The 27,156-nt window shown below is 45.4% G+C and overlaps 1 protein-coding gene across 3 annotated transcripts; it reads right to left on the minus strand.

Moving 5' to 3' along the window:
- Positions 1 to 589: 589 nt before the first annotated feature.
- LOC134067762 (doublecortin domain-containing protein 2) lies at positions 590 to 25,762 on the minus strand. Of its 3 annotated transcripts, none has more exons than XM_062523193.1 (14): positions 25,198 to 25,762; positions 24,938 to 24,986; positions 24,241 to 24,317; positions 23,857 to 23,988; positions 23,590 to 23,739; positions 23,438 to 23,480; positions 19,528 to 19,693; positions 16,969 to 17,066; positions 16,536 to 16,676; positions 15,855 to 16,307; positions 12,795 to 12,864; positions 10,758 to 10,810; positions 9,925 to 9,950; positions 9,750 to 9,830 (listed from the first exon to the last, which is right to left on the minus strand). In XM_062523193.1, exons 1-13 carry the CDS (start codon positions 25,497 to 25,499, stop codon positions 9,942 to 9,944), a joined length of 1,743 nt encoding a protein of 580 aa, XP_062379177.1. In that variant the 5' UTR covers positions 25,500 to 25,762; the 3' UTR covers positions 9,750 to 9,830; positions 9,925 to 9,941. The 3 variants fall into 3 exon arrangements, with proteins under 3 accessions (XP_062379178.1, XP_062379177.1, XP_062379176.1); XM_062523192.1 differs by having other exon boundaries at positions 16,969 to 17,069; XM_062523194.1 differs by lacking the exons at positions 9,750 to 9,830; positions 9,925 to 9,950 and adding an exon at positions 590 to 773 and having other exon boundaries at positions 16,969 to 17,069.
- Positions 25,763 to 27,156: the final 1,394 nt, after the last annotated feature.

Below are 27,156 nucleotides of genomic sequence, written 5' to 3' on the forward strand. Positions count from 1 at the left end.
CTAGTTTTGGATTTATGAGGAATAATGATGGGTTGAAAATAGCAGTAAAAGCCTTGCCCTTACCTTTGCTTTGGAGTGTTGTGTGTGAGCATGTGTGTGTGTGTGTGTGTGTGTGTGTGTGTGTGTGTGTGTGTGTGTGTGTGTGTGTGTGTGTGTGTGTGTGTGTGTGTGTGTGTGCGTGTGTGTGTGTCAATGTGTGTGGAGGCACTCTCTGCATAAAGACCCCATTTCGTCTGCCCGTGACCCCAGAACTGATTTCTCATTCTATCCCTCTGTGATAAGGGGCTTTTGTGTGTCGCGTGTTTGCTTTTGTATGGCATTTCATCTGTTTAATTGTTTTCTTTTCTATTTACCTCAGCTCACCGGCATATATTAAATGCCACTACATCTTCAGTATTCAAACAAATCTCATATATCTTATTTTTTCTTTCTTAACTTCTTCATTTTGATGAGGATGTTATTCTTGTGTGAGGATCAAAAATAAATAACCCTGAAGGTAGACTTCTGAATCCTGACACTGACAAAAATGCTTTTTATTTTCCTGGACACCATTTTCAATCAACTTGACTCCAAAAATGACACAATGAAGTATCAAACTGTGGGTGAGAGTGAGAGCACTCCAAAGGCCCCTGTTTTATTTCCAACTCCCGTGACAGTTTGCTCACAGATACTGTTGTCCTGAATAGATGTCTGCCGAGCATACGTCCAATCATCTGACACCGCGTGAGGGAGCGTTCTGATGACACCGATACTGTTGTTGGGCCTGGTTCTCACTGCAGTGACAGAGACAGAGAGAGAGGAGACAAGAGAGAGAGCAGTGCTTTCACTCACCAGGTCGACAACAACACCCAGAAGCTTTTAAGGCTGCGGGAGAGGGTTCTTGCATTGTGTCCATGCGTCGTGTCCAGAAAAAAAGCGCACACCTATGTGCACTCCCGTGTGGGGAAATAGCTGTTTGGCGAAAGGACGAGTAAAAAAAAAAAAAATACGACGAGCAAATGTTTCAGTGGGAAGAGCAGCATTGGGGTAATTTCAAATCAAGTGTATGGGCCAGACCTCTCCAAGCACAAGAGGCTCTTTGATCAGGGGGGGGGAAATTGAACATCGGACCAAAAGCTTGTTGCGGCAGCGGCGAGCGGCGAATGCACAGTGACAGTGGTCGAGCTCCGGCGGGGGCGACAACTCGATCAATTGTGTTGTGTCTCATTCAGCCCTGAGCAGAAGGAGAGAGACGAGAATAGCAAATGACTCATTTAGGATCTGAGGCGCGAGTCAGAGTTCACTCCCAAGCAATTCTGCAGCGCAAGTGCTCTGTGCGGCGAGACTTTTGAGGCTGGAGCTTTTAAATGGAGTCCGTCTGTAGTGTTGTGTTAAATGGAAATCTACTCTTGCGACTACACACAGGCCTCTTGGCAAGTCGATAGAACTGTATATATATAAAAGCTGTTCCCACTCCTAAGCGTACCTTCAGATCATGTCTATTCATCCAATAACATTTATGGGAAGTAGCATAAAATCACTTCAGACACATCCATTTGTATGTAAGATGCAATGCTTTTCTAGGAAGCCTTAGTGTGTTTCTGGTTTTTTTGCAATCCTTAGCCAAGGGCCATATTTTGAGGCATTTTCTGTATGCCTTCAATTTAAAAATAAATAATAATAAAAAAAAACATTCTGGTTGTTGAGCAACCACTTCAACATGTCTGCACAATCAAATTGAATAAATTCGACACAAACAATGATTGATGGACTGATTTGCTTCAGGGTGTCAGAGCCCAAGTCAGGTTGACAAATCGGAGTGTTGTCAGCAAGCTCCAGCACAAGCTCTTGGATTTGCAGCCACTGCCGTGCATGCTGTTGCTGTTGATGTTGTTGTCATCCTTCCTCCTCCCCACCTCCACCACCCACCCTCCAGCACACACACACACACACACACACACACACACACACACACACACACACACACACACACACACACACACACACACACACACACACACACACACACACACACACACACACACACACACACACACACACACACACACACACTTGTTTTCCCCAAAGTTCAGTGACACCACATTGCCTGCTCCCCCCTCCCAAACTAACCTTAATGTAGACAAAGCCAAGTCTGCAATTCCGAGGCAGATCGGCGAGCCAGAGACCACCTGCATCTTCAGCAGGAAGTACACAGGAGAGCCGGGCATTTTTCAATGCATTTAGATGAGACCTTTAACAAAGGTCTCTAATGCAGATATCAATGATCCCTGAGAGAGGCTATCAGAGTGGAATTGGCTGACGGGGGATGTCACCGTGCGCATGAAAAATGATGGGTCCAATTTGTACACTCTCCGCGCTCTCCGTCCGGCTGCCCGTTGCCGGTGGCAAGCCGTGGCCGGCGGTCGTTAAAAGAGGAAGCCGAGGCCCGATAGCCGGACCTTCAGCCTGTGAGCGCGCGCGAGCGAGCGGGGCGGTTAAATTGCCACTTTACCTGGCATTTCATTAATCTGTCACGGGGCCCACGGCAGCTCCCGCCGAGTCAATGATGACAACTTAAAGTGAACTTTCAGGAAAAATAATAACAGCCCTTGCTTTTCATCTATTCTTCATTTGTTCCACTCCCCAAAGACAAGGATGCGCAATATTAAAGAATAAATGCCTTTGCGTTTCTGAACTGTCCCGCGCTTTCTTCCGACTCATCCAATTGTGTCTTCCACACCCGTAATATATATCCCATCACTCTCAAAACATACAGCGCGGATTATGAAGCTGACGCTCGCTACGCGACGCTCACCGCTCGTCTGTTTATTTGGGTCAGAGAGTGAGGTAACGGCTAGCGTGGGGGGGGACGGTGTGTAGCGACCGCTCGGAAACTTGTCCTTTTAAACTCCGTGGGTCTGCGCCGACACCCGAGCTCGCCGCTTTAATGGAGTGACTTCGGGAGGCAGCGCCAGCTTGATCTACTGCCGCGCGGCGACGTGCCCTTGAGGCGAGAGGTAAATTTGCGAAGTTAATCACTTAATGAGGCCAATTAAACATGGGAGAGCCCAGGTGTAATGAGCGCCACCTCGGCGCCCGCAGCAGAATGAGAGGTGATTTCCCTCTCGGGGAGAGGAGGAGGAGGAAGAGGAGGAGGAGGAGGAGGGTTGTGTGGGGAAGGGGGGGGGGGGGGGCGGCCATGTTTAATCCCTTTCTCCGCTCGCACGCTCGGGCCACGCCGCTCGATGAGGGTCAGTCACGTGGGGGTCCAGCACGCCGCTCACTCGCCACACACACACACACTATAAAGATGTGTTTACTTCAGCTTTAGTGTCAGCCGCGGCGACTTGGAGAGAGAGCGAGAGAGAATGGATCCAGCAGCGTGCTGCTGATGAATTAGCCAGTGGATCTAAGCTGGCGGTTAGAGGTTCAGCAAATGTGCATGGGAAGAGACTGGGCAGGGCCCTTGCCAGTATTGTTTGGTTAGGACTACTAACAAGATTACTACATGATGCACTGCAAGATAGCTAGGAGGCCTAAATGTGTAATGGGGGCCTGAGCACATGCCGAACATGATAGCCTTGCCACTATGATATGACAACATGTGTTCGCTGGCTCCATCCAGTCAATAAATATTAACGTAAAGTATGACTGTGTTGGAGAAACAATTACAGAGATGGCTACATAAATCACGGCGCGTCATCCAAAACAAAGTGTGCGGTCAGTGGGCCTTCCTCTCAACGGTAACAAGCTCATCCACTTTAGATTCAACATGGCGGCATAATAGGATTCCACATTCAAAGTGGACGATATCATTTTTTTACATGAAATTGTTTGTAGCTCTTTTTGCTTAATGACACCTCATTCCTCCAGGAGTAGGCTGCACACACAGGCACTCAGTAAGGCTTACAGGTGCATAAATCACCACAAGCCCACTCATGAGCTTAAGTGCTTTCTATCTGCAGGTAAGTGATCTCAGCATAAACCCAGGAAGAGGCCCTAGAATGGCAAAGGGGAGAGATGGTAAAGGTCACCATGAAGAGGGGCATTATGGGTAAAATCCATATCCTCTTCTCTGATGGTCGACACTTATAATAGATGCTGGATTTGTGACACTGGGGTGACACACTTTCCACCCCTCGAAATTTTTGATCCTTGGCATTTTACAACACTGAGGAAAACACTAGAAAACAAAATACAGCATGGTTGTCTGGAACCAGTAGGGCTAGAACAGACATAAGTGCAGAACTGCTCATAATAGCTCACCTCAGTATCACACAAGAATAAATTCTCCCAGACAAGATCTCTAAAGCCCGTCATGGAATAGCAACTGACTGTCACCATTCTCGTGACATTCTGGACAAATCCTTCATTTCACCCGACAAGAACCGGCATCCATTTTTCTCATTATAAAAAAAAGGGGGGAGAGGGAAAAAAAACAAGAGATCAGTGAGTTGTTATGTGAGCGCCTAAAACGTGGCTGTGATTTACACTTAATCCGTCATTATCGCGCCTTTGAAGTGACCTCACCTCGCCGTGTTCCCACTGCGACCCAGAAGCACTCTCCTCAGCCGCCGTCTCCTCATTAACTGCTGGGAAATAAAGCTCGGCCGCGCGGGACTTTGATGTTCCCCCGACGTCCACGCGCCAAGGCGAAAAACATTACGGCCTTTAATCAATTACCGGACTCACCTTTGGGGCAGTACATTCATTACATCTGATAGGAACAGATAAAGGACAATATTCCGGCTGCGTGTCATGACTCAAACCAAGGTAATAGTGAAGATATGAGGAGACTTAAAGTAGGTGATTTTTTTTTATGCCGATCATATCATTGCTTCACTGGATTTACATACTGTATGCAGCCTCACAGGAAATCTAAAGTGACTTTGCAGTCATAATTTATGTTTGAGCTGATTTATTGCCTTGTGATCACCGCGGAAACAGATCTCCCAAAGAGGCCCGCATATGTTGCAGGTAAATGATATCCATTATAAAACTTTATCACAGCAATGAAATGAAATGAATCTATCAAAAAGACATGGGTGTTCATTATGCAAAACAGATTTCGGATCACTCAAATATGTATCAGAGGTTTAAATATGATTAATTGCAAATGTAGGCATCGCCTACGCCTGAAAAGAAAACATCCATTCAGACCATCACCAAGAACAAAGATCAGGGTCTTTCCACAACAGCTGAGACTCAACTTTGCACAACATCAGTCAAACACAACTGAGGCTTCACCAGGGACAGAGAGAAAAAAGGTCTCTTTCATTGACATGCAAGGCCACCAACACCATATCTCCATACTATTAAAAACAAACAAAAAACAAAAAGCACCTTATTGTCATCCAGAAATGATGGTAAACAGCGGGGTACTCGTGGGAATAGAGCCGGGGATTGCTTTGAAAGGCTCACGTGTAGGACTGCCCTCTGGACCCGTCCCAGACAACAAAAAAAAAAAAGAGAAAAAAAGAGAGAGAAAAAAAAAACACCAGCAGCGCTGTGGCCACCCGCCACACAAAGCTGAGGTGGCGCGTCCCTCATGCAAATGATGCGGCGCTCGCTCACCCACCCACCCACCCACCCACCCTCCCCTCCCCGAGCAGAGCAGGGCAGAGCAGAGCAGAGCCTCATCAGATGCAACGCCCAGGCGGGATGCTAATCTGTGGGCTGTGTGTACACACGGAGGCATCATGGCCATCTGCCCCCACAACACTGGGCATCCATCTTACTGGGGACACAATGAGCCTGGGCACGCTGGGACAGTGGGAGCTCAGGGAGGAGGAGGAGGAGGAGGTGGAGGAGGAGGAGGAGGAGGAGGAGGAGGTGGAGGAGGTGGAGGAGGAGGAGGAGGTGGAGGAGGGGGAATGAAAACAGACTGAGGGAATCATTGGCTCTCTCTTCAGATAATGGTGTGGGTGAAAAGGCCATTTTTCTGTGATGAACTATTTTACTTGCATATTCATCTTAATACTGAAGTTTACATCTTAATAATCTAATGTTTCAAGGTCAATGCTATAAAGATAAAATAGTCAAATAGTTGAGCGCAAATGGAGCTCACTCCTTTGCATTTTCCCCCCCTGTATCCAAGCTACTAGTGTACATTCTGTCCACTGATACTAGATATCACAACACAAACTCTCCACCCTTGTCAGACCCCTCAATCCTCCTCCCGTTGAAAACGCCGTCACTCCATTTTCCTACAGGTTGTGTTCAGTCTCCAAAGCACCATCCCCACTGCCAGGCGACCAGGCTCCGCGAGTCAGCGAGCGGCACGGCAGATGATATCATCTGGGATTTTTTTCCATTTGTTTTTATTTTTAGACCGTTTCCTCAGCGCAGCCCAATCAGCCGAGCAGGCCCCCCCGGTGATAGTGCCGCTCCCTTGCCTGCCTCTTATCAGCCACTGGGGGCTTTTAGCCTCAGCTTCCAGCCATTAACAGGGACTAACCGGAAAGGCTGCGTGGAAAAAAAAAAAAAGACAAGAGTGGCCTCCTGGTGGCTCCAGATGATGTCAGCGCTAAAAAGGGGCCTCAGGCACTACGGATCGTCTGCTGAGTAGCCTTCTCCCTCTCTCTCTTTCTCTCTCTCTCTCTCTCTCTTCCTCTCTTTCTCTCTCTATCTTTCTCACTTTCTCTCTATCTCTCTCTGGACCCCAGAGGATGGCTGTAGCCTCTAAAGCTGTCATGTAAATCCTGAGAGGGGCCTAAACCAGACACATGCATAAGCAAGCAGGAGGGGTCTGCTTACCTGCCGAAAGGAAAAACATCCCACCCCTTTGGAGTGGATAATGTCAGCGCATACTGTATACGTCAAAATCCAGTCAGCTAGGTGTGACGAGGCAATAACTCCCTGTCCTCCTACTCAGCACTTTAAATGTCCTTCACTGGGTAATTATTCGAGGTGCAGCATCATCACTTTAAATTGTTTTCATGATTCATCCTCCACAATGGCACTTGGGAAATACAGTCCTCGTCATACAGTATCTCTATCTGCAGTGTTGGGTCATGCGGCACTTCCTGGAACGGAGTTTGCTATTCTATTTCTGTGCCTGTGTGTGTCCTTATCTTGGCACATACCAACACCATTATGTGCACGAGCTACTTACGAAATCAGAGGCAGTTTACACATTCTGCAGCTTTCTGCTGATGTGCTGAATCAAGTGAATATAGATCATATCGAAGCCTCTGGCTGAACGTGAGCAGTTGCTGTTGTCTCTTTCAATCGGTGGCGCTACATGCATATACATATACAGACCTTCTTTCCCACACATGGAAATATTGACTCGCATTACAGCATGCACACACACACACACACACACACACATACACTCACACTCACACACACACCCACACACACACACACAGGAATAAGTGGGAGGCACAAATGAGAGTGCTTGTATACAAGCGCACACCTTTTAGAGTTACAATATTACCACAAAGTTTACCCAGCTCAGATAATTGGGTAATTTTCATAATGGTCAGGACTGCGTTGACAGTGTGCTGAGGAGTAGAGTGCTTTGGGGTCCTCCGAGCATTCTGCATCGCTATTTGCTTATGCATGACAACGAAATCCCAATGCACAGTCTAACCATTTGAGGTCAGCTTGTATAGCCTTGCATTCAAATTAATACAATTTTAAGTAAATTTCATTGAGCTGAAATAACTGCAAGTCTGCACTTGCTAATGAGGTCAAGGCACCAAAAGGCAAGAAAGAATAAATTGATTGCTACCTATTAGTACACATTGGACTTATTAGCTTAATTGAAGCACAAAAGGGGTGGGGTGGGGGCGATCGGTAGAATACAACAAGTGTAATACAGTCAGGGCTGTTATGCATCAGGATTACAGAGTGCAGCATTGAGTAAACTGGCAGTCAATAAGGAAATGTTCCTGTGTGTGTGGTAATACAGTGCATTCAGCAGACTTGAGTTGCAAGTCCATAACTGCTCTGCATTAAAGACAAGAACCCGCAGTAACCAGCTATCTCGAGCCATGTCTAATTGTATTTGTCAGCAGAGGAAAAAATATGAAGCTGCCCGTTTGCAAAGCTTTCGTTTTAAAAGACGTTCAATTGAACACTTTAGCAAGTTATTGGTCTGGATTACCCAGATGCAATGCTGCGGTATTTCTATTTAAAAATTCATCCAAAGAGCAATGAAGTTCATTAACTGAACTGAATTCATACGTTTCTTCAACCATCTCTCTTTCTTGTCAAGTAACTGTATTAGTTTTCTTACTACTATTATTACTAACACTTTAAATGTCCAAATCAACAAATGTCTTTTTCTCTCTAGAAAACCGTCAGGACACATTCCATTCTAAAGAGCCATTCCTGCGCTTCCTTCACAACCATCGCCACTATTACAGTATGTTAGGAATGAGCCAGCTTAACATGATGCAAAATAGAGCTTAAGTCCTCATATGTTGGGTAGGCCAGAGCCATTGCATCACCTCCGTGTGGAGAGACCAAATGACCACAGTAGAGCCTGTCTAGCGATACAGCAAAGACCGACAACACTGTTGTGAATCTTGTTCAGCTTAACAGGCAAGAAAAAAAACATCTCCATTAAGCCACATTATGAGCAGCGTCTTGGCTGTTGTTATGTATAAGTGGTGGCTGAGAGGCTGGGGGCTTCTTTCCCATGTCTGACTGATTGAGTATCATACAGGCCACACACGCTAACAGCTGGCTATCAATCTTTTATTTACAGTACACAGGCTTGATCATGGGTGAAGGAGGATACAAGACATTTCCTTAAAGATGCACTTGTGAAGCTTGAGGGAAGGGCTTCACAAACCTTGGCATCATTCTCCTTTACCTACTGTAACACTGCCATATCATAAACCTTCAGACTAGATATACAGTACAGACGGTATTTACAGGAGGAAAAAAGGAACATGAAAAAAAACATTTTTCTTACATTCATTGTTACTGTATTAGCTCACATTTAAACAACAATTTCCAACTGACAACTGTGTAATAGCTAAAATGAAGCAATTATGAAATACCTATTTAGGGCCACTTAATAAAAAAATAGACCATTAAACTGTACCTTTGAACTTGTTCATAGAAGTTGAGATTTAACAATCTGCAGTTAGCTGGACTCAGCACTTTATCAAAGGTATTTTAATAAAGAAAACATCCTCAAAGGCTAGCTGCTAATCTTCTATACATGCCTTATTTGCATACTGAAGTAGCATAAGTATACCAGCGGGTGTTCTGGCAACATTGCATTGTTCTGCATTTTCTACTCATGTTATGAAGTTAACTTAAAAAGGAATTAAAGTGTGACCTACAGGTCAACGATGGCCCTTGTTTAACAAATCATCCTGCCTCTGTGCCTTAAAGAACCATGGCCGCAAGCACCATGTGCAATTTCTGATCCACTCCAATATCAGTAAGTTATTAATTGATTCTACTGGTTTTAATCATCGTAGTTATTCTTCTGGGGGTGACAAGACTCTCTCAAGAGGAGTTCTGCGGCACACCCTGCATGCTGATGTGGCAAGAGCACCCCCCAAAATAATTCATCAGAAAAACTACAAAAAATAATTCATCAAAAGTGCTACTCTGCAGCCCACTCAAGACCTTTGCTTCTTAATAATTAATCCCCGCAATTAGGCAACTTACCACACGCTCACTGTGAGAGTCCATGCAATATTCATAACAATGCATAATTATGCAATATATTCTTGAAATAAGAGGCTATATATCCACTGCGGGGCTGTCAAGATGCAGACATTTTTATTTAGTTTAAAACAGTTTCATCTTGCACCCAGGGGTCTCAGTGATCGAGGAGGGGGGGGTCCATGCTGTGACTGCGACAGGACTGGCTGTCTTTTCTGTGTGAGAGAGAGCAGACCGCCAGTGTTGGTGATGCACTCAGAACTACAGGGTTGCCAATATCAAAGTGCATAAAATGCAACAAAGGCCTACCTTGTAAAATAGGTCGATCATTGATTCTGTCAACATGAGAAGTAAAAATGGCATCAAATTAAAATGGAGCAGAAACGTGCTGTCTGAGAGGCATTGTATGATAAATTATACATAATGTTCCTCCCCAAGCCTGGGTAAGACTCTTGAAGGCCTTGATGGCGCCTGAAGCAAATACCAAGCTGCTGCAAGAGTGGACACACTGGACAAGTTTGGCTTTCATCTCGAGACGCGGTTCAAAGCTCGCTGCGAACAGAGCAAACTGGCAATCAAAGCTAATGTATCACTGGGCACTGGTGCACTTCACAGAGGCTCCATCATCAGACCAGCGGCGGCCCGAGATCACACGCGGACGGCTCCCCTCTCCGCGCATCACAATGGCAGATTCTCCACGCGGCGTCTTTGGAACGTATTATCTCTCGTCGGCGTTTGGAACCTACGGCGGCTGGGGCGAAGCGTGGCTTTGAAGGCGAATAATGTCATGTGTATGATAAATGGGCAGACATAAAAAAAACGTGCAATTCTGAACTTTGTCATACTTAACAAATGTCTTCTCTCTCAGGGGTATTCACAAATCCACAAGGATATTATTTGCACTGCACTGGAGCCCAATTTCAAAAGCACTGTCACATGAAATGTACTGGAGCTGATGATTCAAGCATGAGTAACATGCACTGTATTATATATGTCAATGACGAGGTTCAGTGGTGAAGACTCCCAAGTTCCATCCAAAGCAGACACCATAACGGTTTCACATAACCCACATTGTAAAATATATAAAGGGCTTATGAAATATACAATCAAAACATAATAAATGCTGACAGCTGTGGACATACCTCCGGCTTCACGGCATCCGATTCTGGAGCAGATGTCTTCTCCTTGTTTTTGTCTAAAACACAAGCAAAAAAAAAAAAAAAATCGTTAGGAGAGCAAAAATGTGAAATATCCAGTGGATCACATCACCACGCAAGTAGCAGGCCCCCCTTTGATAAATATCCCATCTTTAAGAGCGAAACCGTTGCGCACACAGATAATTTACATTTAAATAAAAGTAAAAATCAGGCTTCCGTAAAGGTCATCACTCAGGTATGATCCCCATGGAGAAGACGGAAATTCATTGTTCATTAACTTGTGTGCCGTATAATTTAACATGACAGGGCCGGCTACCCCTCCGCATGTATGTGATGTGTGCGTACAGGACAGAGCTGGGCCGACTCTGACATGACTGAACACATCTTCATGTCTGAGATCAATCACTATGGTTTACAACTCACAGCAGTGGCTGCTAACAGTTACCATAAATTACAAGCTTGTTGTTCATATTTTTCAATAACTTTTGAAGGAGAGCCTCCTTGACGAGTGGCCTTTTTTAAATTGAACAAAAGCACGAGCAGATATTCGACAGATTTCCTGTTTCCACCCGTTGGAAAAGCGCCATGTGGTTTTGGAAAACCTGGGCTGGTGGTATACATTTTGATAAAAAGCAGACAGAAGCCTTACAGTACGTTCTTTTTTTTTTTATTTCTTTCTCCCTGGTAAGTTTAAGATTCCTTGCTCGCCTCAAAATATGTCTTGAATCAATGGCATTAGTGGTGATCAATTGTGCTGTCAAACAAAATAAATAGCGATCCAACCCACCACCCCTTCCTCTATGTGGCAACACAGCATTTAGGCGCTCGCACCTTCCATAAGAAGTGTGTGATCTTAATGGTGTCATCATCTGAGGCACTTCTGCCAATGCCAAACGCCCAGACACTTGGTGAATATTTAAAGAGCTCCCCATACCCTATGGACTTTCTCATTCCGTTTCATGGTAAACATATGGGGTGCAGCACATTCATTAAAATTGATCAGGGACATCGCTAGAATACACAAGACTGAGATGAACACGCATCAGATAAGAAGAAAGTCAATACGCGCCTCAAGCGCTGTGTGACAGCCTGTATCATACGGTGAAAGATTACAACCACAGCTCGCTGCATAGCAAGTATCCCAAATTTAAAAAACTCTGTTACTGCTATATCAACTTCCTAAAATGGAGGATTTTGCGTGACAGACTTTGGCCCGGCTCAATATTCACAGGGTGCCAATTTGGCCCGGCTCAATATTCACAGAAAAGCCGAAATACAGTTCTGACGGGGTGTTGAATATAAATTCTGCCTTTGGCTTGATACCTTGCTTCTACATAATAGGATGCCCTGCTGCGAGTGTGGGCTACAGGATAGGTTCTGGTGTCCGACCAAAAAGCCACGGCTTAGTTGCAGTAATAACCCCCATCCCTCTCACTTAAGTCACCCAGTGGAATTCAGACACGGAGATTGGCAGAGCCTCCATCCTGTCCCTCAAAACACCTTGTTCTTTGGAACCTGTTAGAGTAAATTGTGCATCCGGCATTCCAGGCACACCTCTCAGCAACGTCTCGTTTCCTCTCCGGTACACAAATCACGTCTTTACAGGACCACATTCAAAACATGACCATTCCCCCCCCCCCCCCCCCCCTGCGTTTGTGTTGCTTTTGCGCAAATGAAAGAGTTGAGGGGTCCAAACCAAACCATTCTCTTTCATACACTTGTGAAAAATAGAGTTGAAAAGCATGCGTCTCCGCGCAGCTGATGGAATACCCTAACACACAGTGTACAGGTGTACTTAATAATACACCAAGACACGGGAATGGAAAGGTAACCTTCGAGACAGATGGTATTTATAATGTATGGAAGCTCTCCCAGATGTTCGCCCGGCACATGAGGATCTGGTGACATGGGAGGGAAGCCGGTAACACGGAGTGTATTAGTGGTTTTCTTTATGCATGTATCGTGTTCGCCGGGGCTGCGGGAACTTTGGGCTGCAATGCCACAGCTCTTTGATGAACTCACCCTTGAAAAACTTGGACATCCGTGTCCGTATTCCGAACAGCTTTGACGCTCGCCGCTCCACTTTCGGCTCCTAGAACATAAATCAGAATCTGGCGCTTTGATCTGGTTCCATTTATATTGCTCTTAAAACAGCATTTTTAGCAGTCACATTAAGGCTTGTGTAAATATAACGCTCACATCATTCATGAAATTCAAAGAGGCACAGGCAGACCCAAGCTACCAACTTACCCAATCCAGCCTAGCATAACAACTTTTTTCTTTTCCAGGGCTGTCATTTACATATTTACAGCAGTGTGTCACAGTTCTGTCCTTATTAGCTAAGATCTAATGGCTGAATCATAATCTAATGGTTCTGGGCAAAGGCAAAGCATTACTGCAGTAATTCTATCTGATTTCCAGCATATTATGTACTACGGCATGCTTAATAGGAAGACATACATTTGCGCCCATTCAGCTTCTGGGAGCTGGAAGTGATGTCATGCTTTAGGACGAATGAGACCTAACTGATCAGGGTGGAGTGTGGGGGGTGGGGGGGCCGAGAAAGGAACCAGAGATAAAAACACAGCACAGTGGATCCTGTGTACCAGATTTTAACACTGCAGCGTCTGTGGCCATGAAACTAAGATAATAAACCTCTGTTTTTCTAAGTGGTTCAATGGCCCGGTGAGGAATCCCAGAACATCTCCCTCTGATTAATGACTAGCCACCAGATAATAAACAGTAATTGAATGGTGAGACTAAAAGCCAGGAGGAGTGCTTCTTGCTGCAGAAGCCAGTGACATCGTCTGGGGTTGATTATAGTTGACCTTGCATGTGAGCGGGGGCTTGGAAACAGCTAACCTAAGCTGGAGAATGGTAGCCAGAAAACAGCAGAAGATAAATGAACAGATACTGCATTGGCAAAAAGGGAGAAGATCAATGGGCCAATCAATAACTATTTGATTTTTATCACAAAATTCCGTGGAAGAGGAAGACAATTGATCAAACATCCCTGGTCGCATTGGCATATCTAACAATATTAATTAAGAAAAAATGCTTAGCTGACTGACTGATAAGTAAGCCAATATTATTAAAATCAAAACAGAACATGAGGAGAAAATTACACCGCCACATACACATTACTACCCTTGTATATTACGCTCCCACCGCCGCTGTCTCTTGTCCTTAGGCGTAACACATGAGGACAAAGCAACAGTCTATCATTCCGATAAGCCGAGGAATAAACACATTTATATCCCGTGTATTTGAATGTAAGCCTGTAGCCTGTAGAAGTGGGGCCCCCGCAGGTCTCTCCTGCCAATTACCGCACGAGTCACCCTCGGTAACAAACATGTGCAATTGATCACGCACTGTATGGCCCTCTGTTTGCTTTTAATCTCTCCTCGGCCAGCGTCTCTCTCCCCGGCCGCGCCATTGTCTGCGAGTCTCGATCATTACGACCGGGTTCCTACATCACAGGGCCGATCTGCCTGCATCCCAATTAAGATCAGCCTAACCGGCCACCGCAGAAAATCACCATTTCAATTATTTTTCGGCTCAAGGAGTCTGTCGTTTGAACCGCGCATGGGAAGCACACAACCATTGATTTAAATAATGAGAGTGTCTCCTAAGTATGGCTCTGGTAAGGGCCAATTTCATTCAATTTCAGCTGGGGTATGATTCACGGCATTCAAGTGAGCTATCAGCCATTAGCATTCATTACAGGAGATGGAGAAACAGGAGGAGGATGCTGTAGATGGTCGGAGAGACATAACCGCTAATCCTGGGTACGATTTACTGTTCGACTACAAAAACACCAGGCACTAGCGGCACATCAATAGGATGACTCCAAACATCAACAACCTCTTTTTCAACAATGTTCATCCATCTACTACATCGTCCTGCCTCTCCTTTATAGCTACACAACATTAAAAATGTTATGTTACAATATATGTGAAGACAGAAATAACATGAGCTGAAGCTACAGCATGTAACCACAGGTTAGTGTATTTTTCAGTGGGCTTCAAAGAACGCGAGCTTCCCTGAAGAGAAATTGCAACAACAGTACAGTAAACACAGCCATCCGAGCATGCAGTGACACCTATTCAAACCACATTCTGAGGAGTGGAATCTATTCATAAGCCATTTAATGTGTTATTGTGCTGCGGAAATAAACATTGTTAATGGATTACGTTGGCCCTGGCATGGGGATATAATGAGAAATATTTATTGTGTAGGAGCGCGGAGCGAACACAAAGGCTAGGGTTAATTTTCTGCTTGAATGTAAAGTGCGCGAGCGGCTTGATTAGCCCTCACATGTCGAGGACGAATTGAATAAAGTCAAGAACAGCACACAGCTGTAAAGGGTCCTCTAGCCTGACACTGTAAATCAAACAGTTTTGAGCGCTGAAGATGATTCGACCAATTAGCGGGATCCAAATGGGGGGAGGGGGGGCGAATTATGACCGACTATTATGCCAAGGCCATTCTCAGGATCTATAGAGCCTCTGATTCAGCAGTGTTCCTATATGACTGAATGAGATAAGCAATGAATAATGCTATTGATGAGGTCTTTAACAAGGTAATAACTGCTCCCCGAAGTCAATAATTACTCCAATAAGAACATCTTTATTACTAAAGTGCTTACTACAGCAAAAATCACGGGACCAAAACATTCCCCCGTGGTTGTAATGGCCTTTGTCTGAAATTATAGTTTTCATTAAACGAAATGCTGAGAGTTATTGATTGTTTAAATAAGACTCAATATTTTCCAATTTCAAAAGGCACATGAAATTGCAAAGCATTGTAATATCTCGGTCTATTGTTGTGTGCAATTGGGGGTTAATGTTGTGAGGTTCACATTATTTCAACTTAAAGATTATTCGACCTCGCTGCGCATCAACTGTTGATAAGGGCCATAGCTGTGCATACAAAGTACCCACTACTGGCGCTTTCGCCACAGATCTGCTAATGTCGAGAGGGAGGGAGGGAAGGAGGGATGAAGTTGAAAGGAGAGAGGGAAGAGGAGGGACTGAGGTGTAGAGCAGGGCCTTCCTGAGTGGCATGTGTGAAGCGTCTTACCTCTGTGGCTTCCTGAGGCGATACATCTGGCGACTCCACAGGCGAACCCGCTCGCGATGGCATCTCGTCTGGCGTCGCCGGAGCTTTCATCTTCGCCGCCGCCACAGGTGCCCTCGCCGGCGCCTTCACAGGCGCTCTCGCTGGCTTTCCGTTTGCAGCGCTTAGCCTAGCCTCGTCGCCCGACTCCTCTGGCGTCGCTGGAGCTCTCGACGGCGCCTTTGCTGATGGTGTCCACACAGGTGGCCTCACAGGTGCTCTCGGTGGCTTTCCGTTTGCAGCGCTAAGCTTGGAGTCCTCGACTGGCTCACCTGGTGGCACAGGTGCCTTCCCTGATGCTCTCGCAGGTGTCTTTGTTGGTGGCTTCCCGGGTTCTTTCGCCGGCTTCCCATTGGCATGACTTAGCCTGGAGTCACTGAATGGCTCGTCTGGAGTCACGCAAGTACTGCCGGGGGTCTACAGGGAACACATAAGCACTGTTATGAGCACACACCAGTACTGATCGCAGCGAAACAACAGTCTCAGCACCAGTATCTCTAAGATCTCAACCATCCAAAGCCAGATGAATTATTTAAAATCTCGAGAGATTTCAGGCACATGGTGTCATGTAAAAATGTTCTGAATGGGGTGTCTCATGAGAGCTATATCTCCTCACACTTGCTCGGGGAGACAGAACACACTGACCTCCGCCCTGGAGTTGGCCGGCGACGTTTTTAGAGCTTTGCCGGTACTGGCCCGACGAAGGAAAGATTTAATGGGACTCCTACCACCGCTCTCTGGACGAGGGTAGTCACACTGCTCCTCATCCACAGGCCTGGCTTTGACCTGTACATAAAGGGATTCAGAAGGTTCGTTATCCATGCGGCTATTGATATTTCCTGACTTCACTTACAAGATTATTAGCTGTATTATTCACTTATTACAGTTACTGAAAATGTTCCCAGAGAGTTGAGAAAATAGACAAACTAGCCATAAGCACACAAAAGGGAAATCAACTCCACTTGCTTGTCCATGTGTGTCTAACATCATTGGATGACTAGTGATTTTTTTCTCTTTCCCTTTAACAGGTTGGTGCACTTTGTTCTCTGTGTGTATTTATCCAGAGAGCGGTCTTCACCTGATCAATGGGCAGGTCCACTCGTACTCGCCTATCCTCCTCCACCTCGGCCGCTCCCGCTGTTTCCTTTCTTCTGTCCTTGGCTTTGAACACGCTATCTGCTGTTGAGAGTGATTAATCACAATTTCTTCTCCATTTGGCAGCCCGCTCGGCCTGCCAATCCACAATATCCTCACTCCGCCTTTTTTCCCCCTCTCTCTCTCTCTCTCTCTCTCGCTCTCTCTCTCTTGGCCCCAAATCTCAAAGGTGATCAATGATCCTGTCAGAGCCTTTATTTCTTTCAAGTGGACATAAAGAGTCGGCGGCTACTGGAAGCCTTTCGCACATCTTTGTCACAAGTTTGGCCACCGCTCACGCTGCGATACTATGAGGTCCGAGAAGGCTGCCAAAGACGCTTAACTCCTCTGATATGCTCGCAACAACAACAACAACAACAGCTTTTTCACAAACACGCCAGACCAGCGCAGTCAACAAGCATCACGCCAAGTGCTGATGTATAATAATGAAGTGCTTGCATAGGCGAAACGGGCAGCATCTTGCTTGGCAATGGGAATGCGAGAAGAAGAACTTGTCACAATGGATCGGGAGGGAAGTTTGGCCGTTTGATGCTGTGCCAAGCAAAAACACTGTCGAGGCTCGAATCCTGTTGACTTTTTGCCACGAGACAGGCTTGTGAGAAATCAAAGATTAGCTGATATATCATGTGGAAGAAAGGCGAGGAAAAACAGTTTGGCATGAACAGCTGTTACCACCAGCTACTACTTCACTACACTGCAGTAATACTACAAATGAATATCAAAATCCAAACTCGTGTCCAGCAATGCACTTTCCTTCCACGTTAACTGATACTAATGACGTCTATGAACATCAACATGTGCGGACGTGAGGCGCTGTATACATCAGTGTAACTAATATGAACCACACTGAGCTTCGCTCCATATTAGACTGCCTTCTTCCAAGCAGTCAAGCACAAAAATTATAGGTCATTTTTGCCCTGCGAGCCAAGCAGCACAGTTAGCCCCACATGACGCTTCACAGAGAGAGACGCTATCTGTTAACGCCGAGCAGCCCGAAGACAGGCTCCCTCGGAGGTGATCTCAGCGCTACTCAGCCACATCGCATGCTTAATTATCCCTATGAGGCGAGCTGATGTGTTTAAGAGGAGGCCCGCAGAAGGGGAGGGCTGTTTTTCTTTCCCTCTTTTTCTCTCGTTCTCTCTCTTTTTTCCCCTCGCTCTCTCTCTCTCCCCCTCCCAAAACCATTAGCGACGGGTTTATAAGGAAGCGCTGCCGCATGGGATGATCAAGTGTCCGAGACAGAAGTGGCTGGAGAGCGGCGCGGAGCCGCTCCCGCCGAGCGCAGCGGCAGGCAGCCGGGCCGGCACTAATGCGGAGGCTACGCGGAGGGAGGAAATTCAACTCCATCACTAAGGACTTGCTGGCTCGGCTCTTACACGCGGAACGATGGCAGCCCCCCGAACAGAGGCCATTACTCTCTCCCATGACCTCAGAGTAGCGCAGAGAGACACCGGCCGCCGCGCAACAGCTACTCTGAGGCTTCTGTGTGTGAGGATGTGTGTGTGTGTATGTCTGTGAATGAGTGTGTGTGTGTGTGTGTGTGTGTGTATATATGTGTCCATACTCACATACACACGCACACACACACACACACACACACATAAACAACAAATGCAAGATGACAAGCTCAGAGCTTCAACAATTGACAGCCCCGATGACACTGGGTACATCTCCAAAAAACTGTCACTGACATTATTATGATTATAAATATAACATGTTAGAATGTCAGGTTTATACGCTGATGCCTTTATTCTGTTTGCGATAAATTACTCATGATCAGTTTTGATTCCCCATCAGCAGAAAATTGGAGCATTTTGTTTTTCTTGGCACTGTTAACAAGGCTTCCCGCATACATTTCCTACAAAATGCCCTGATTGAATTCATCCATGATTTAGAGTGCTTGATGGTATTTGAAGTCGTGTTCGCTTTAATATGCACCTCGTAGAGCTAGATTCTCTAGAAGGCAGGCTGCGCGTTCCCCTGATGCAGGTAGTCTTTGGAGAACAGCTTGTGAATTCAAAGTAATCCCTACCACAAGCCCTTGTTATCTCTGCTGTATACCACACACATACACACACACACACTCACACACACGCACACAAAGAAAAACACCACATACCCCACCTCTCTCTGTGTGTGTCTCTCTAACACACAACACACACACACACAAAGAAAAACACCACATATCCCATCTCTCTCTCTCTCTCTGTCTCTCTCTCTTTCTCTCTGTCCCTCTCCCTCTCCCTCACACACACACATACACACACACACACACACACACACACACACACACACACACACACACACACACACACAAACACACACAAACACACACAAACACACACACACAGTGAAAATAATGCTGCCTTCGACAAAAACAACAGGTCCAATTCATATCACAGCAATCTGGCAACATAGAGGCAAAGCAACCCTACAGCTGCTGCGGGGAGATGTATCTCCAGTATAGAATTCCACTGCTCACCCCCCACTGAGAAACTAGGTGGATTTCTGGAAGGCTCCGGCGCTTGTTTGGCTGCCTGGGACTTGGCATAGAAGCGGGAGCCGCTGCGGCCGCTCAGCAGGGCCTGGAGCCCCTTGGCCGCCTGCTCCGGCTCCTCTCCCTGGGACGGGGCTGGGCAATCTGCAGCCTACAGTAAACAAGAGACAGAGCACCCCGCAATTAAAGCTCACAACCTGTAGCCGCGCAATGTCACACGCCTCTGGTGTTAAACACCAGTGCACGGAATTAAAAGCTGCCTCTGCTGTGTTCAAATGGTTTCTCTCTCTCACACACACACACACACACACACACACACACACACACTCACACACACAGACATTATGCACACACACATTTGCGCACACACACACCATGGGCACACACACACACACAGATACGCAAAAAACATGTGTCTTTTCCTTTCCCGCTTTTTTCATATTCTTCTCCCCCATTGACCTCAATTTTTCATGAGCTGATATGCTTTGCAGCTCCCCTGCGACTAACACTGTATTGAATTCATCTGGTTCCAATACATCCTGCACACAAGCTATCAATCACGGGAGAGCACCACCAACTAATCATTTATTGATGAAATGGGGCAGCCATGAATTTCTAAATGCATTTGTCTTATTTATCAAGCCAGATCAAACAATGAGAATCCAAACAAACTTAAAGGGAAGGGGAGTTCCAGAGAATAACTTATTCTTGGCAGACACCAGGCAGCTATTGACAGGGAAGGAAGAGAGGGGCTCGGGGAAGAGAGGAGAGATGGAGAGAGAGGGAAAAGGAGAGAAAAACAGTGGGCAGATGAGTTCAGAGTGACGTGCAGACAGCTGGGTATACATCTGAATTAATGCTCCCTCAGAGAAGGCCATTTTCCTCTGGAACCCGCTCGCTCATCTCCTGTGTGCTGGAGGTAGTGAGGTGAGGCGCTTCCTTCACGGGAGGAGAGAGGAAGAGCACACATAATGCTTTCCCCTCTCTCTCTCTCTCCCTCCCCCTCTCTCTCTCTCTCTCTCTCTCTCTCTCTCTCTCTCTCTCTTCCACCCTTTCTCCCTCTCTTTATGTGAGTGCACTGTGCTGCCGTGCTCTTAGTTGACTCAGTGGAGAGGCTGGCTAGGGGGCAGTTTACTGATCTTTGCATTCCGCAAGAACACACAGTAGGCAATAGTGTTTGCATGCCAGCTAACACCGTTTCTGGGGAATAGCACTTGTTTGCTTGTTTCTTTTTTTTCTTTCTTCCTTTCTTTTTACACATATAATGCAAAGGCAAGCTCCGTCCAACATCCTTTTGATTTTCAACAGCTGTTGGTGGTGGGCAAGAGGAAAATAAAAGGCAGCCAGAAAATAAGTTCGGCGGGCGTATTTGACATCGCCTTTGCTGAAAACAACTCCATTAAAATTCTGCTGTCTTAACAAGACGAAGGAACAAAAGGGCCACAAAACCACACATAGTCAGCGAGCATGAGCTCAACTTGTACTACTAACAGTGAGGTGACCGTCAAAGTCAAAAAACACTCTGCATTATGATGAGGTGTGTGTGAGTGTAGGTGTGAGTGTGAGTGTGTGTGTGTGTGTGTGTGTGTGTGTGTGTGTTGGGGGAGGGGGGGGGGGGGTTCACACAGATTGAGCCTGACACAGGAGGTGAAACTGCTATTTAATTGGTGCCCCGGCTGCAAGGGTAGCGAGTGTCTCCAGTGTCTCCGAGTGCCCACTGTGCACCTATTAACGACCCCCGAGATGGAAAAGCTGAGATCATGGCTTCGTCTTCCGTGTTCCGCTGCGGCGCAGGCAGCATCCTGCCGGGCAGCCGGCGAGTCTGGCTGGAATCAGCGTGAGAAGTCTCGGGGAGCGGAGGAGGAGGGCGGCGGTGGTGGTGGTGGTGGTGGTGGAGGGAGCGTGTCATCTCCGGGCCTCTCAAGTGGCAGCGCGGAGGAGTCACGGGGAGGACGCGGTGATATGATAGCAGCCATGGGAGTCGGGCATGAAGACATGGACACTGCCTGCAATATCAGCCAGGCAGCCAGCCACTCTTGCAGGAGCCTGGCTGGGCTGGGCTGGGCTGGAAGGGGCAGTGCATGGGGGTGGGGGCGGTGGGGTGGGTAGGATGGTGGACGTACTGTACCACCCATCACCCTGGGATCACCACTATTTCCCCAAGGCATGAGGTCACTGAGGAGGAACCAAAAGGTGAGGTACCAGTCATGTCAAAGGATGTTGATTCAACTCCGCTGACTATTTCCAGGGCCTGCTGCAGACTCTACAATACACTATAGACTGGTGTTAAATGGACTGCGAGTGACAGGGTGAAGTCTTTTTTTGTGCTGTGGTTGTTTTTTTGTTGTTTTTTTTCTCTCTCTCTCACTCTCACTCTCTTTCCTCTCCTTCCTTCTTTCTGCAAGATTGCCTTCCACTGCATTTTCTGCATTCAGCATCTGTGCTGCCAACGGGAAAAGACGGTGCTTTCATCTGTGACTTCACCGACTGCCGGTGCCATGGCATTCAGGGTCTGGAGCCGTGTGCCAAGCCTGATATACCACCTCGCTTATGGCGCAAGCTGCCAGGGAGGCACTCAATCCCATAATTCACACAGTCGCTCTGGGCTCACCTCACAATTAGCGATGCACAGCAGTGTAGGCTGGGGTTTGGTGCTCTTCTATTTTTTTTCCCCCTCTCTCCACACTATGCACAATGACATCATGCACACAGGAGACTGGTAGACATGAGGAGAATAACTTGTGGACATCATGAATTACCACTGGTATCGGTGAGTCTCTGTCTCCCCCTTCTGGTTCCTACTTCACTGATCTGTCCTATGCTTTCCAACGAATGTCGTTACAGCAGTAAGACACTGACAGACATTAAAAGAAAATCAGACATTAAATTACATTGAAACAATGTAACTTTATCAATGAGCAATACACGTGAGAGATGGGTATTAACTAAAGGAAATGTATGGACAGCTGGAGCTTACACAGCCCTGTCACAATCCAATCACAATGCATGACTGGCACTGACTAGTTAAACAAAGTAAAAACTATGTGGATTAGCCCATAATTGAATTTAATGAGATCCCCTCTCGCCATTTCCCCCTGAAGATAATGCGATTTCCACATTTCAATCAAGTTGATGGAGCATGGTAAACTAATCTGAAAATACTACCTGGATTGTGAAATGTGCGCGTTCTGTTGTCACGTAAATTGTCACGTGAGCCCGTCATTTTTCATGTTTACCACTAACAGCTGTCACAGCCCTCTCCTCGGCCTGTTCTCAATCATCTGGCAGAGCTTGCACGTTCTGTCCTTCACTTCTGGTTAGACTGGGAGCCTCATCTTTTCTCTCTCTTTTTCTCCCGCTCTCTCTTTCTTTCTCCTCCTTTCCTGGAAGGCTGGATATACACTTACTGTACATTATCCACTTCATCACAATACAATTTAGCCCTTCGTTGGGAGCGTGTGAGCCTTTTCATTGTGCTCCACCGGTAAATCTGTTCCCCCCAGTCGAAGTCTGTGCACTTGATCAAGCGGCCCCTGGCTCATCGCACTAGGATTAGCCATCTGAGAGCAAGGTGAGAGGAACTCTATGCCTCATTCAGACAGTGATTGATGAAGGGAATGTCCCAATCCGGATCGCACACCACCACTGCGCGAGTCGAGCAGGGACATCATTGAAATGCTGAGCAGGTAGTATATCTTGCAACAATCTGTTGTTCCGCACAACAAACAGTCCAATGTGAAAGCCAGAGGATATGTTTCTCTCAACCCAGGATTTAAAAAATCAGATGGTCCATAAACTGCCGTTTACACTGAAATGCAATCTGAATGATTCTTTATCTGTACTGCCAGAACTATCCACTTTTGTGTACAGTGTAACAGTGTCCTGTAATACTTACATTTTTTCCTGCTTTCCTCTTTTTAAGTGGTGGTAGTACGTCACTGTAGACAGAAAAAAAAAAAAGCAATACAATTCAGATGGCATAATGTGTCAACCATATTACAAAAACTGACAATCAAAATCAAAACGAAACACTATAGGTGTACATACCCCTGGGTCATATCTCGACTAACTGCTTTGTTAGGAACCCACTGGAAATATGGCAAGTGTCGGAATCTCTCAGCCCCCACGCCCACGTAGTACTGGTTATTCTCCAACTCTGTACCGCTGAATAAAGGAGTCCCATCTAATGTGCATAACCTGTTTTGAAGAAACGCATGCATGTGGTGCAACTGTAATTCACTGTAGTACAACTCCTATGGTACTCACAGCAGGCTTAGATAAACACACATCTTCACAAGTCTTCACAGAACTCACCTGTACACTGCTCCTGTGCGTAGGTGTACCTTCTCTGTTACCATGGCCAGTACATTGTCCCAGTTTTTGAGAGTGTACTTTGGTATCAGTATCCGAGCTGGTGGAACCAAGACATCTCCATTGGTAAAAACACTACAAAATATAACCATATGTGACATTGAGGTGCAGTCATTTCATCATCATTGTGGACACACAGCTACAGAGGGGAGTGAGAGTGTATTTTGCAGGCTCAGTTTTGGGCAAACTCAAACGTTTCTTTCACCCGGCATAGGCTATTCTTTCCCTAAAATGCAATAGTTTCACTTCAGCTTTCATGTAACATGACACTTAAGACTGAACTGCATTAATAAATAAGTGGATGGTGACGATGCAATCAGGACTCACTTGATGGTGCATGACTCATTAATGATTCTCCTCCAACGAGCTGGAACGACTATTTTGCTGTGAACTACAGGCTGAATCTGTGAAATAACACATACTGGGTATTACCATGGTCATGCATAGACAAGTCAGTGTCACATCATCTAATTCGTCAAACACGTCTGTCGGATTCTAAAAGTGCAGCATCGCCTGAATAACTTCAAGTATTGGCTTAAATCATTTTCTACTGATTGACAACTGACATTTAAACAGTCTGTGCACAGACGAGGTAAAAGCAGTCTACAAGCATTTATAACTTCATATGCCTGCCTAAAATATTGAGAATTAACAGGATCAGCCAACGCCTTTTCCAAACAAAATAATGATCCTTGAGAGGTGCCGTTATTTATTGCTGGCACAGAACTAAATGATAGCCTAATGCTAATGCTTTGACAGAACTTGAGAGGCTTTTAGAAACCTTGAAACTTGAGGCTAAAAAGAGGAGACCATTTCTGAAATTTAGATAAGCTATGCAATTTCATAAGATGGTCTTAACCACATGAGAGAGGGCAGATCTAAAGTAGATTGTTTTGAATGGTATGCTCATGTGATATTAGCAACATTCACATTCAATTAATTCAAAACCATCAGCAATTTTGTGTACATTCCACCTGTCAATGACAACACTGCTCCCAATATTGCCTATACAGCTATTCCTTACCAGTTCATTTTTCTTTCTTTGTGGTTTCTTCGTTGTTATTTGTAGGTATCTATTTTTGAAAAGAAACAACAAGCAATAGCTTCTAACTTGTGGAAAACGACTGATATTAGTGCACATCTTCATGAGGCTACATTAACAGTGCAATTTTTCAGTATTATTTCACAAGATACTCACTACTTAAGACACATGGGTGGATTGCAAGACTGGCAAATGTTTAAAAAGTATCTAGACTCGAGATATTTCAAGTATGAGTGACCTACTCAAGCCTTTTAAAACGTTCCCTTCCAGCTGCTACATATTTCTCTCCATGCTGCAAATGGTCCATGTCAAATATCCTGTGCCCCTCCCGTGGAGTGTAAATATTTCGCACGGCTCCGAATGGTGCCTCAATACCAAGTGTAACTGAACTTAAAAAGCTGTCAAAAGTTGACATTTGGCGATGGTTAATGACAATCTTCCTTCCAGTGAAAAACGCATCTCCATTCCTGTACATAACTACAGTCTTCGTCGGAGGTTGCGGGCGCCGAGCCATAAGGTTACCTGGTATGGGTGAGCCAGCCATTGTTTGTTTGTAGCCTACTGTTATTTTATTTTAACTGACTAGCCAGCTAACTTAAGTTTGTAACGTTAGCTAGCCACTTCATTCACTAAACCATAGAGGTCAAATGGCAAAACTATGGAACCTGCGTTATCTTATGAGTTTGTAAATTCCGAGCCGAGAGTAGCATCATATCAAGTGCCTTGTTCTGGGGTATCCGTTTTTACCCTAGAATAAAAATATTCCTACTGTTCCCTGTACCGTTACTCCTTGATAGGCTAACGTTAGCAAACACCCGAATCTGGATGTTGTTTAAGGTGTCTCCTAGGAAACGAGGAGAAAAGCGCGTCTTTAAGTAGTGGTGTGTTCTACAGGTCACCACGAGGTCACGATGTAGCCAACAAGTTGCGTTTAAAGTAGCCTATCAGAGTTACAATGTGTCACTTTGTAAACTTTAGAATGAATGCAGTGTTTTCACATTGCCAGAGAAGCTTCTCGCAGTAATTAATAAACACTTAAGAGATTGAGAATAGAACACATGGCCTATAAATATTTTGGACTAAATGTGTGTGTCAGAATGTTTTCACCCTTAAGCCATTTAAAATCACCACTTTATCTTGTTGTATATGTGTAGCCTACTTGAGGTAACAAGAGATTCAGCTAATTGGTTTTGGCTAGACAACTCCTGGTCAGTAGAATGCATAATTAATTTGCATGTTAATAATTCAATCTTTTGGTAATCATATCACATATGAATAGGAATTGAGCCATGTCATACTGTACATATTCAAGTTATCTGTTTATTACAACTAGGATGATTGTCATACAGGATTTAACTATACTGTAGTAGACCTGGGTCTTCATGGTACTAGATGATAGCCTTGTGTCTATTTGATATACATGCTTCTGAATGCATCCAAGTATCTTCTTGAGCTGGGTTTTGAAATCATACACATTGTTCAACTGCATGAACACATTCATGTGCAAAAAGTTCATATAGTAAGAAATGAATAGTTATTACAACCTTTTTCCCCAATACACAAATAAACATCCTTTCACAATCAAGAGGTGTCACTGCATGATTGAATCAGATTTGAAAGATTATCTCTCTTCTCTGGCATTAGCATGCTGAATGTGAAACAATTCATAAGATAAAAATGAAGTTCAGCGTAGTGCATGGAATAGCACCACTTACTGTATATTTTACTGCATTTTTAAAACATCTCATCAGTACTTGCTTATCAGTGCTCAGGCTCTCCACACAATGACTTACGGAAGCTCAAGTTGCTGCCGTCTAGTCAACCACAGCCTCCTGGTCAAATAAACAGCATAGTATTGCACACGTTTCATCTTACCCATCCTTGCTGTATTATTCAATTAGAAAAGGTCACACCATTGACTCCAAATAACCTGATCCCATGAAGACCACAGAAGCTCAGATGCATATTAGGCCTATCCCATCGTGGTCCTTGCCTGCTAACCTGTGGGCTAAGTCACTTGTTGCTCTTCTTTATTATATCCACTAGGTGGAAGCAATTTTCCATTCAGATCAACAAGGCCACACATCACCAAAAAACCCACTGAGGAAAGTTTCATTTCCATCATCAGGATAATTCAATACAATTAAATTCTTCACAACAGCTAGAAAAGGATGTCACCAACAACAGTCTTACACATGGAC

This window comes from Sardina pilchardus, chromosome 20 (genome assembly GCF_963854185.1).
Source record: "Sardina pilchardus chromosome 20, fSarPil1.1, whole genome shotgun sequence".
In the NCBI taxonomy this organism is placed as follows: Eukaryota; Metazoa; Chordata; class Actinopteri; order Clupeiformes; family Clupeidae; genus Sardina; species Sardina pilchardus.

Coding starts and splice junctions, on each gene's coding strand:
- LOC134067762 (XM_062523192.1), bottom strand. CDS start 25,499: ATGGCTGGCTCACCCATACCAGGTAACCTTATGGCTCGGCGCCCGCAA. Junction 23,989..24,240: donor AATGAGTCATGCACCATCAA/GTGAGTCCTGAT, acceptor TATATTTTGTAG/TGTTTTTACCAATGGAGATG. Junction 10,811..12,794: donor GATGTCCAAGTTTTTCAAGG/GTGAGTTCATCA, acceptor CTTGTGTTTTAG/ACAAAAACAAGGAGAAGACA.